At 41.6% G+C, this 12,785-nt stretch overlaps 1 protein-coding gene across 2 annotated transcripts in view; it reads right to left on the bottom strand.

Moving 5' to 3' along the window:
- The window catches only part of LOC127584233 (transmembrane protein 150A-like), a 36,651-nt gene that overhangs the window by 20,542 nt on the left and 3,324 nt on the right, over positions 1 to 12,785 (bottom strand). The window contains exons 2-5 of one of the 2 annotated variants that reach the window (XM_052040864.1): positions 12,002 to 12,049; positions 10,621 to 10,707; positions 7,336 to 7,403; positions 5,095 to 5,222 (exon numbers count right to left, since the gene is read on the bottom strand). In XM_052040864.1, the coding sequence (XP_051896824.1) occupies positions 5,095 to 5,222; positions 7,336 to 7,403; positions 10,621 to 10,707; positions 12,002 to 12,049 (331 nt within the window). The remainder of the gene's footprint in view (positions 1 to 5,094; positions 5,223 to 7,335; positions 7,404 to 10,620; positions 10,708 to 12,001; positions 12,050 to 12,785) is intronic. The other variant, XM_052040865.1, reaches the window with a different exon arrangement.

Below are 12,785 nucleotides of genomic sequence, written 5' to 3'. Positions count from 1 at the left end.
ACTGCTGGAGGAACTCAGCCGGTCAAGCAGCATCTGTGGAGGCAAAGGGAAAGTTGATATTTCGGTTTGAGACCCTGCATCAGAACTGAAAGTGCAGAGTGAGGAGAAGTCCGAGAGCTGCTGCCTAGCCTCTGCGAGGTAGAAATCAGTCCAACAAATCACAACTGCATCGCCCTCATATGTGGGTTTCATGAGGCTTTCGTGTGGAGTGAGTGGAGACTGGGTGTTTGGAGGAGGTGAATTTGGAGTGGTTGAGGGGAGTGGAGAAGTCAAAGCAGTTGACGTCACATCTGCAACTACAAATGAAAAGCTCAAAAGAGGGTATAAGGCCAGAAGGGAGTGTGCACGAGGAAGAGGAGCATTTAAGGTGTGAGAAGGGGTCATCAGTGTGTGTTTGTGTGTGTGTGTGTGTGTGTGTGTGTGTGTGTGTGTGTGTGTGTGTGTGTGTGTGTGTGTGGGGGGGGGGGGGAGAGAAGAATGAGGAATCCTTGCCAAAGAAGCAGGTATGGAGGTGGACGAAGAAGAGCTCAATGTCATGTCAGACTCAGAACTCAAGATGTGGGTGCAGGCATAGAAAGGCGAGGGCTATGCTGAAGATAGACCACTCAGCATCAGAGAGGGGGAGCTCAGGAGGAGATAGTGAAGACCCAGCAGGCATTGGAGCTGGGGCAAGGTGTGGGGTTAGATGAGGGTGATGGGAGGGAGGGCTTAAGAAGGGGTAACAGTGGGAAAGGAGCTCAGGGGAGGGAGGGGAGGGAGAAGGGTTGAGGGTGGTGTTTGGGCGAGATTGGCGACAGGGTAAGAATGAAGAAACTCCTGTGCAGGGCCTGGAGGCGGGCGGTAAAAGAAACATTGCCTCTGTTTCTCTGTCCACAGCCGCTGCCTGACAAGTTGAGTATTCCCAATGATTTCAGACTTCCTGCATCTGCAGTTTTTACTTTTTGAATACAATGTGCTGATTTGGAAATAGCAGTAATTTACCAGTACTTTGCCTAGAAAGTGCTTTTGGAGCCCAGCGCTGCAAGATAGGAAGTGGAAGGGCAGCTGTTGCATCTACTGCATTGCATAGGAAGTTGAATGCATATTATTAGAGGGCGAACCAGAATGTCTCCAAGGAGATGGTTGTTTGGACATGCTGCAAGGTAAGGATGGCAAGATGCATCTGGTGGTGATATCGTGCCTGCTGGTGGCATTGCATTGGAAACTGCAGAGGATGGAGATAGGTGGGGTGGAAAGCATGGACAATGGGAATCCTATCCCATTTTGAGGATGGGGAAAAGGAGTGAGCAGAAGTAGGAGAAATTGAACAAAGGTGTTTGAGGACAATGTCATAACGTTAGCGAGGAATCCACGTTTGAGGGAGAAGTAAGACTGGAAACTCTGCTACAGAGGTTGGCACCATCAGAACAGATGCAACCAGATGGAAGAATTGGAACAATGGAACAGACCTTACAGGAGTAGAGCGGAAGGCAGTATAGTCAAGGCAGATTTAGCAGTCATTGGGCTCGTTAAGTTATTCTTTGAAATGGAGATGGAGAAGTCAAGGACAGGAAGGGAAGAGTCAGATAGGGACCACGTGAAGATGAGAAGTGTGTGGAAATTGGCAGCAAAAGTAATGACGTTTTTGAGTTATGTACAAGTGCAGGATTCAGCACATGAGGTGAGAACAGGATGAAAACTGACAGTAAAGGTGATAAAACTTTTCAGCATAGGGTGAATACAAGCAGCCATCAAAAAAAGTGAAGGAGAGACTAGTAGGATAAAATAAAGAATGTTCCTCAAATCCCAGAGACAGACATAGCTTGGATGTCCATAGCAAAACCTTTTAACTGGAGGAAAAAAGTGATATCAAGGCAAAGTTGTTCAACGAGACAAATATGATGGAGAGAAATTGGTTGGACAAGAAGCATAAAGGACTCTCAAGCCATCCTGATAGAAGATGTAGATGTAGTGGGATTTGATGCCCATGGTAAAAATAAGGCAGTTCAGGCTAAGAAACCGGAAACTGTTAAAGTACTGGAGGGCATGAAGAGCATTGCAGATGTTGATAGGCAGAAACAGACAAGGATAGAAAAAAGTCAGAATGGAAAGAAGCGAGTTTTTCTCCTCCAGCACTTTTGATGCACTGCCATCACCAGATCCATTTTACACTTTTTGTTTCTTTCAACATTTCTTAGAGAGCATCCCTTCCTGGGATGGTCCAGTTCATTCTTTTACTAATACCTTCCCAAGGTACCTTCCTGTGCATCTTCAGGAGATGCAACACTTATCCTTTCAACTCCTTGCTCCATACCATCCAGGCTTCCAAACACATTTCCATTCGCAATGTAGCCCAAGACCAAATGTAGATTGGGCAACTGTTTTGCCAAAGGTCTCCGACAGTCCACAATCTTCTGGATGCCTGTGACTTTATTCCTCTCTCACTCATGCTCTGATCTTTCAAGACCTCAGCCTCTAACTCTGTTCCAAGCTTGGCAAAGGCACGTCAGCTTTCAACAAGGCACTGGCATGTTACAGCCTTCTGGACTCAGAGTTCAACAATTTCAGATCATTTTCATTTCTGGCATCCTTCCTGCATACACCTCACTTTCTTTTGGTAATTACAGATAACTGTTCTGCATTTACACCTTTTCCAGATTTTTGTTCCCTAACGGGACATTCCTTTACTTTGCACTGTCACTCCTTTTGTCGCTTAATCTTCTATGTTCCACCCAATCACAGATCTTCCCTTCTATTCTCTCATCCCTTCCACCCCTCCCATTCAACATCTTAAAACCTAACTATTTTATAACTATTTCCATTTCTTCTGCAAGATTATCAAACTGAAACATTAACCGGCTCTCTCTTCGCCTGACCTGATAAATATTCCCAGCATTTCCTGTTATTTCTGCAATATTTTGCTTTTTCAATAGCAGTGCTCCTCGTGATATTTGGCTTTAAGCACCATGCATAGCAAGGGAAGCTAATGTTAAAGAAAACCCAATAGTCCTTTGCTGACAAGTGCCAGCACTCAAGCCCCTGGAGCACATTGCAAGGATGGCTTTCCTTTAATTACATAGAGAGCAGGTGTGACGTTTATGTAACTACAAACTACAGGAATGGAACACAAAAGGAATGTAATGGAATAATATTTGGGAAGTGTACTGTTGTAAACATGCCCACACCTGATCTCACTGAATGCCTTGGCCATATGCCAGACTGCAGCACAGTTTGAAATATAAAATAATCACTTTACATCACTCCATGACAGTTCCCATATTCTGCAAATTAAGAGTTTTTGGAAGGAAACAGAATTTTCTTCAGTAATAATCCAAATGAAAAATGACAGAATTACCCATAAACTGCAAAGGAAATTTGGGTGTCACCATAATGAGCCCCATTAAGTTTCACTCCCAGACTGAAGCAGTTTAAGAGCTCCATTGGAAAATGTGCACATCAGGTAGGCACAGCCATGGAACTGATCCTCTTTCTTTGTCACACCAGCTATCACAGCCCACACTGAAACATTGCCCTGATGAGATGAAAAGTTTACTCCTTTTAGAGGAGGAAATAACATGCTCAACTGTCAAAGGTTTCAAATAAAATCTCACTCAAGCGTCTAAATTTCCCCTTTGAACCCACAGTTCATTTCTTCACCTCTAGCCCAAATGCTAATCTATTACAGATTTTACAATTACCTAGAGGGCCGTTTAATAATCTTCTCAACTTCCAATTTGCTTTTGGCAAGATTGCAGCTCAAACGTGCCAGACACTTAGCAATATCTTCAGCAAGAGGAGATGGTCTTCTTGAGTGAGCCTGGCCACACCACAGAGTCATCAACTCTACCACAGAGTTTCCAGTCATTACTGCCATGTTGGATAGTAGAAACTTTAAACATTACATAACACAAGTTTATTTCCCTTCACCTTATTTTTCCTCCTTCCCAGCACCTCACTTAAAATGGCATACTTTAAACGACAGCCTTTGGCTGGAGTACTTAATCAAATGCAGAAAATCACAGCTACCATTCTTCCACCAACATTATCTCTCTTGTATTTCATCCAAATGACCATTTTACATGGAGCCAAGGCAGTGAGTGCCAGGGTGTTTTCTTACCATCAGGACCACATTGGCTAAACTTGCTCTAGTCATCATCCTCACATAGAAACATAGAAAAACCTACAGCACAATTCAGGCCCTTCGGCCCACAAAGCTGTCACGAACATGTCCCTACCCTAGAAATTATTAGGCTTACCCATAGCCCTCTATTTTTCTCATCTCCATGTACCTATCCAACAGTCTCTTAAAAGACCCTATCGTATCCACCTCCACCACCGTTGCCGGCAGCCCATTCCACACACTCACCACTCTCTGAGTAAAAAACTTACCCCTGACATCTCCTCTATACCTACTCCCCAGCACCTTAAACCTATGTCCTCTTGTGGCCACCATTTCAGCCCTGGGATCCTTTTGGCACTATGGATATCATATAGTGACCAGGACCTGGATGCTTGGACTTTCCTTTCTTATTCATTCACAGGATGTGGATATCATTGGCAATACTGGCATTTATTGTCAATCCATCATTACCCCTGAACTGAGGAGACAGTTAAGAGTCAACCACGTTGGTGGGTCTGAAGTTGCACGTAGACCAGATCGGGAAAGGATGGCAAATTTCCTTCACTGAAGGACATTAATGACTAGATGGGTTTTTACAGCTATCAAGAAGCATCATGGTTACTGTTATTGAGTCTAGCTTTCTTACATAAAATGCAGATTTATTTAATTACTTGAATTAAATTCCCCAGCTGCTGTGGTGGATTTCCACCTCAAATTTCTGGATTCAGGACTCCGGCCATTAGTCCAGTACCTTAACCACAACATTTAATCTCACAATCATAGGGCTGAAATGAATTGTGTCAACAGGTGACTGAATGCTGAATCCTTGAGTCTGGCTTAGTGCTACACTTGGTGGTACCTTCAGTCACAGGGTCATCAGAACTCTCAAAATTAATCCTCATGGTTTACAGAAATTAATCCTTGTGTCTTAAACTGTCAATGAAAAAGGTTTTCTTGCTATTCCTGAAAATAGGGAAAATGGAACAGAATCTTACTTGGAAGTTTCCGACCATGACGAGACCAATTGCATTAATGCAACCAGCAATCAGAGCGCCAGAGTTAATCCATGTTGGTCGGCACTTTTCCAAAATCTGACCGTAGCGTAGACCACAGATCAAGACCACTAGGGGAGAGCAAGAAAACACCAGACATAGAATAGTTAGGGCCATCCCCATAAATGGGCAAAATGTAGCTAAGTCCATTCTCCTTCCAGTCATAGACCATGACACAATGACAAGGACTATTACTGGACAAAGGAAGTGGCCAAACCAGCACTCATCAGTGAACATCAGCATTAGTTTGGGCACTGTAGCACTGGACAGAGGAACTGCCCTAATTTCGCCTATGAGTGGACACAGGCATTGATTAGAACAATTGCTCATGTTCATTGATAGCAACTGCTTATGTCCATGAAAAGAAACAGTTCATTGTTTGAGGTTTATTTTTGTTGAATTTCTTCATTATTGAAGGCAAATCACATAATATGGAGAAATTCAAGTATCCTTCATCCAACAATCATTACTACGCATAGATGCAGTCTTGGACAAATACAAAGCAAAAGTCCATCTATAGTGTTCTATTATGCCCTTCTCTCTCCCACCACCACCTTCAAACACCTATGAAGTCAGTGGGACTCACTGGATTGCTCTTTTATGGAGCCTGGATAGACTCAACAGGTTAAATGGCTTTCTTCCATATTGTAACTACCGTGTGATACACCAGTACAAATACAACTCAGGATAGTTACAGAGTGGAGCTCTCAGCACATTATCCAATCAAACATTCCCTGAGCAAGTAGTTAAAAGTAAAATTCCCTGCTCTCCTTTCCAATAACACCTCTTAAATTAGGGCCCCAATGCGCAATTTTAAAACTAAGAACATTCAAAATTATGGACTGTGAATACAGAAAATAATCCATCACAGATGCCATGGGCCTGTAACAACTGATGCTGCTAAAGCAGATATCAACATTCTACTAAAGACAGACAACTGAGGTCATTTTATGGTGCCCGCTCTGCCATAACCAATGCCAATTCTTTGCAATGAATATTGGACAAGAAACTTTGGCCACGAGACAAGTACCACAGTTGTCTTAATACCAACACTGCAAACAACAATTTGCATAAATTTAGCACGTTTAACAAACAACAACTTCCCAGATTACCTCAAAGACAAACTCAGATAAAAACTGAGTCTGTCAAAGGGGGTGTTCAAAAGCTTGGTTAAAGCATTGGATGTTAAGGAGGGTCTTAAAAATGGAGATGGAAGTAGTGAGGCAGAGAGATTTTGGGAAAAAATACTAGATGAGATAAATGTAGCAATGATCATCAGTGGTGGAAAAGGTAAACAGGGTGCTGCCACTGAAAGCAAGAGACCAGTGTTAGAGGAAGAGTGTTCAGGAAAACTAGAGAAGGTTATAGATATGAAAGGCAAGGTGATGAAGGGTTTCAAAGAGCAGGAAGAAACTTTCAAATTATAGGCTCTGGATGACTTCACACACAGTTCCCAAGAAGACTTGGTGTACAATATCTCCAGTTCCCTGCTTGATTGTCATTAACTCCAATACTGCTTCCGCTTGTGCCAAAGTCCATCAGAAGGGCATAGACATATACAAAAAAATTTAAAGAGATACTACAGCAAGTGGTCAGCACCCTGAACTTGGTATTGTGTGGTTGAAGAGTATAATATCAATGAGCTTAAGAGGAGCCTTATGCATATGGAGATAAGGTTTGTGGGGACAGGATGGGTAATTGGAGTGGGAGGACATCTAGGTGGAGTATAGATATCAGCTGAGCCAAATGATCATTTTAATCGCAGTAATTCTCATCACATGGACAGGTTTCAAGCTAGGCATGTGCTTAACCTCTGTGGGTTACTTATACATACAATTCCTCCTCAACCCTGAATGTTCCACTGATAAGGCACTAAGGACTACCGATTGCTCAAATAAGTTGCCACTGAAGCTTTTTGTCCAGGACTGGGGCAGAATACATGACAACAAATCATGGAAAACTTGGCAAAACCCCTGGCCAGTATTTGAAAGCAGAATGAGACGTTGACAGTATTCTAACCACAGCTGAGCCACTTTTGAACAGACTCTGGAGAAGAACTGATTTTCCACTGAAACAAGCAATCAATATTGATAGAAATAACCGATCCAGAATGGTAGAAATAATGGTAGGAAAGTTAGAATACAGCAGCACCAGCTCCTGGTAACGAACAAGCCAATGACTTACCCATAAAAGCACCCACATTGCCAATTAAACTGAAGAGGCAGCTTTCAGGAGGATATGAACCACATTTACTGTCAAGAAAATAAAAAATAATCAGTATTTGGTTTCATCTGATGACGGTGCCAATATCGTCCACCTCCGAAGGATTTTATTTTCTGGGTTAATTCCCTAGAAGCTATAGTCTGTCCTTATCCCTCACGGGTGGCTATTTTTCACATTAAAATTGAGTATTACTGAGCAAATTGAGGGATCAAAGGGTCAAATCTAGTTCCATCTTCCTAGGAGACCACATTTGCACACTTTCCAGCAGTAGCTGCTCATCAGTATTGTGAAAGTGGGCATAAAGTTGGGAGCAAATAATTGTTTCCTTCATTCTGTGTACGCGCCTATGTGTATTATTAAACCCAGTGATGTGACACTGCCTCTTAACCAGGAATTAATCAACAGCAAGGAGGGAAGATATAAAAAGATGCACATCAAAATACTGATGCACCAGTTATCTATGGTCCCTCACTGTCCTCTTAACAACCAACTAAAAGGAAGAGACCTGCAGTCAGGTCACCTGCTTGATAGGGTGAACAGATGAAGAAAGGAATGAGTGTGTGTAATGCAGAGAGTGAGAAACAGTCAAATATATATGTGATGTTTGCAAATGGGGGAAAAATAGCACAGTTTATAAAATAATGTAGAGTACAGCTTTTCAAATACTGTCCAACAGCAGCCCCTTTGTAATGGAACTTAACCCAGAATGATTAGTTCTAGCAAGAGCAGTTGGAGAAGAAACAGGCAGAAGGGTCTGTCACTAAGGTCTGCAGATTTATGGTGTCAGGAAAATCCACGAGGGAATTTGTTTTCATATAAACAGAGTTATGGAATGGTGCCAGAAAACCAGTAGACAGCAAACATGAATCCTACATACAAAGAAGTCCAGGGAACTACAGATCAATTAAATAAATGTCAGTATGTAGAAAAGGTAGTGAAATCTTTATCCACAGACGCAATTGAAAGACATCTATAAACCGAAAATATAATTATGAATATTAACGTGGTTTCCAAAAGGGAGATCGTGCTTAGCCAACCTTATTTAAATATTTGAGGAACTGAGTAAATAAGGATAACATAGCAGACATTTGCATTTTTAAACAACACTCAAGGTCAGATCACGGCAAGTCAGAGAACAATAATTTAATACGTTATCGAAAACTAATGCACATGAACATATTAGCATTTTAGTTAATGTTTAGAGATACAATTGCTTTGCTCCTCAGTGCAGCATTGTTTTACCTATTAGAACACAGAAAAGTATAGCACAGAACAGGCCCTTCGGCCCACAATTAAATTAGTAATCAAATGCCCAGCTAAACTAATCACTTCCGCCTAAATATTCATATCCTTACATTTCCCGAACACTTGTATGCCTATCTAAGAGCCTCTTGAATGCCCCTATCATATTTGCCTCCACCACCACCCCAGGCAGCACATTCCACTCTCTGTATAAAAAAAACCTGCCCCACATATCTTCTTTGAACTTACCCCCTCTCACCTTAAATGCATGCCCTCTAGTATAAGACAATTCAACCCTGGGAGAAAGATACTGGTTGTCTACTCTATCTATGCTTCTCATAATCTTATAAACCTCTATTAGATCTCCCCTCAGCCTCTGCTGCCCCAGAGAAAACAATCCAAGTTTGTCCAAACTCTCCTTATAGCACATGACCTTTAATCCAGGGAGCATCCTGGTAAACCTCTTCTGCACCCTCTCCAAAGCCTCCATGTCCTTCCTATAATGGGACAACCAAAACTGAATGTAATACTCCAGATGCGGCCTAACCAGAATTTTATAAAGCTACAGCATAACTTCTTGATTCTTGAACTCAGTACCTTGACTAATAAAGGCAAGCATGCCATATGCCTTCTTTATCACCCTACAGCCACCTTCAGGGAGCTATGAACTTGGACCCCAAGATCCCTCTGCTCATCAACACTGTTAAGGTTCTTGCCATTAACAGCGTACTGTCTCTTTACATTTGATCTCCCAAGGGGCAACACTTCACATTTGGCTGTGTTAAACTCCATCTGCCATTTCTCCATCCATATCTGCAACTGATCTGTATCCCGCTGTATCCTTTGCCAGTCTTCCACACTATCCACACCACCACCAATCTTCGTATCATCTGCAAACTTACTAACCTACCCATGTACATTTTCATCCAGATCATTTATTTACATTACAAACAGCAGAGGTCTCAGTACAGATTCATCATTTTGATTGCTTCTCACATGAAACCGATTTGATCATGAATAGAAATGCCATTTCCAAAAATTCACATGAAAGTTCTATTGTTTGAGATAAAGGACTGATGGAGAAGCATGTGGAAATTGGGCAGGAGGTCAACAAGCACCATCTAAGCAAGGGAAGTCATAGTTGTACAGCAATGGAAACAGGCCCTTCGGCCCAACTGGTTCATGCCGACCAAAATGCCCATCCAAACTAGTCCCATTTGCCAGCGTTTGGCCCATAACCTTCTAAACCTTTCCGATCTATGCACCTCTCCAACTGTCTTTTAAAAATTGTTATTGTACCTGCCTCAATCACTTCCTCTGGCATCTCATTCCACATACATACCACCATCTGTGTAAAAAAACAGTTGCCCCTCAAGTTCCTATCAAGTCTTTTCCTTCTCACTTTAAACCTATGCCCTCTAGTTCTTGATTCCCCAATGCTGGGAAAAAGACTGAGTTCACCCAATCTATGCACCTCATGATTTTATACACCTCCATAAGATCACCTCTCAGGCTCCTATGTTCCAAAATAAAGTCCTAACCTGTCCAATCTTTCCCCATAACTCAATCCCTCAAGACCTGGCAACATCCTTGTATATCTTTTCTGTACCCTTTCCAGTTTAATAATATCTTTCCTATAGCAGGGTGACCAAAACTGTAACAATAGCTGGAGGTAAATTGCCCAAACCCTTCCAAAATGAACAGAGACTAAATAGAAATGATAAATGGTAAAATCAAACACAGGAAATGAACTAAAATTACTAGAAGTCAAGATGTGCTGAAAGTTTGTGCAAAAATAATCAAACTCACAAAGACAAGTTGACGTCTCAGTTGGAATTATTGATCCCTCTTGTTGAATAAAACTGATGAAAGCCCTAACCTACTTGAAACGTTAACTTGTCCCTTCCCTGTATTGATGAACTAGTTATACATTAACAATATGCTTTGCTTTATAATCATAAAATGAATAGGCTCATGCAGCTTCATTGAATGTAATGTTTCTACCTGACAAGCGGAATATCCTGAATAGTGCAGCAACTTTTTGGGTAGCCATGCTTTGAAGTATCCTCAGAGCAAGACTCATTATATAACCTTGGGAATAAAAGATAAAGTAGATTTAAAATGCATAAATTTGAAAGACACTTGCTTCAAATTTTCAAGGACACGGAAATGAAATGAACATGAGTAGACCAATTGGCAAAGTTCTCAAGGAGAAAGGGTCATTTACGAGGCTAGGTGTAATAAATTCCACTCGCACACTGCCAGGGCAACCAACTACATGTAGTTTATAACTACACATTAACATGAGCAGGACAAGGGCAGGAATTAATTCCAGTCATAGGTTCAGACCATTTCACAAAAATAATGCATTACATCAACATGTTTTGAACCAGAATCATAGAAATGCAACAAAGCAAGAATTTACTTATTTTTCTATCACTTGTACACATAAACAAACAAGTCAGGCAAAGCATGTTTTAATATATTCAACTAAAAGAGGCTCCAATATTGGTTAGAGTTACAAAATTGAACTCCACAAATACTCTCCATAACTTACAAAGAAAAGAACTAGTGTGCCAAATATCTAAGGTGGTTTGATTTGCACGCAGATTAGTCTCTGGGATGTTACAGTCAATCTGAGTCCCCCTGTTAGGTAGTAAAGTGGTGAGGGGCGGTAACAAATCAAAATTCTCACTCCTGATCACTATCCGATAAAGCTTGTTGGAAGGTGTGCATCAATGTCTGGTTAAGGCTGGAATAGATTTTGTTGCTATGCCCTCCTTGGTCAAATAGCCCACATTAAGAGGGGAGAAAATTAACTGAAAAAATACTTCAAACACAATTGTATCACCATATGCTCACACATAACCATGTATACACACATATGTATTTCAGTCACACATACTGTGGCAGCTACTGCTACTTAGCTGGAAAAAAAAATGAAGGTGCTCCTTGGGTTATTTGGTGCTAACTTAATCTTTAAGCATATTACTGGATGGAACATAATCAGATGAAGAGATTGATATAAATGTCAGGGTCAGAAACACTGGAGTGATCAGTATTAACAGTCACAACTCGCAACGAACTGTGAGAAGTGTATTTATAACAGTTCCACAGACTTACTTCAAAGCCTTTTGCAAGCAATGGAGATTTAGTTTTAGATGACCGTTATATCAGACCCAGACGTTTATATAGTACACCCGATTTGGTTCTGTCCTCCAGACATTTTCCAATAAGAACTAAATTCCTGACTGACTTTTCCCTGCCCTAACCATACATCTTATCTTATCTAGCACAGTGGACAAGATCAACTAATTCAGCACAGGTTGGACCATGAGAAAAATGAAATTACTGAGAGGAAGCAAATAAACTGTAAATACTGTACCAGTTTTCCACAGGACAAACATGGTGATTCATAACTGCCATGGCATATCTGAAAGAATAAGTTTTATGGTCAGAGGATAGTGCCCAGAGTGGAATGTTTGTGGTTTACTTACAACACCATTTATACCATCAGATCATCTGTGCTAATCGTATCATCTTTGATGCACTTAATAGCATTAGACTGAAGAATCAATTACAGCTATGCCATTCAGATTGTCACTGGAGATTGGGACTCTCTCCACTTGGCACCAAATTACTTGGTAACACTGGCTTGCAGAGCTGAGCAGCCCTGCTGGATAATCACAGGATGCATCCCAGTTTTCTGTGCTGCTGAGTTTCAGTTTTATCACATTAAAGGCTTCCTCCCACATCCCAAAGATGTGTGAATCGGTGGATTAACTGGCCTTTGCAAATTGCCCCTGGTGTGTGGGTGAGGGCAGAATCTGGAGGAGAGTTGGCAGGAATGTGTGTGGGAGAATAACAAATGGGATTACTGTAGGATTAGGGTAAATGGGGGCTTGGTTGTCGGCATGGGCTCAGTGGACCAAAGAGCCTGTTTCTATGCTGGGTGATTCTATGACTCTAAACTTGAGAAGTAACCGCAGCCCCCTTGGGTCCTTAAAGCCCTGCCACCCTGTGCTCATGTTCGTTGGACTGTGGAAGTGTGTTATCTGTGGAGAGATAGCATATGCTCAAAGTTCACTGTCACGTGCACAAGTACATGGACGCACAGGTGCAATGAAAAACTTGCAGCAGCATCACACAGAGCATCATATAAGCAACAT

Source organism: Pristis pectinata, chromosome 29, assembly GCF_009764475.1.
Source record: "Pristis pectinata isolate sPriPec2 chromosome 29, sPriPec2.1.pri, whole genome shotgun sequence".
NCBI lineage: Eukaryota > Metazoa > Chordata > Chondrichthyes > Rhinopristiformes > Pristidae > Pristis > Pristis pectinata.
Note: the sequence above shows the minus strand (reverse complement) of the source record. Positions and strands in the feature narration are given on the sequence as shown.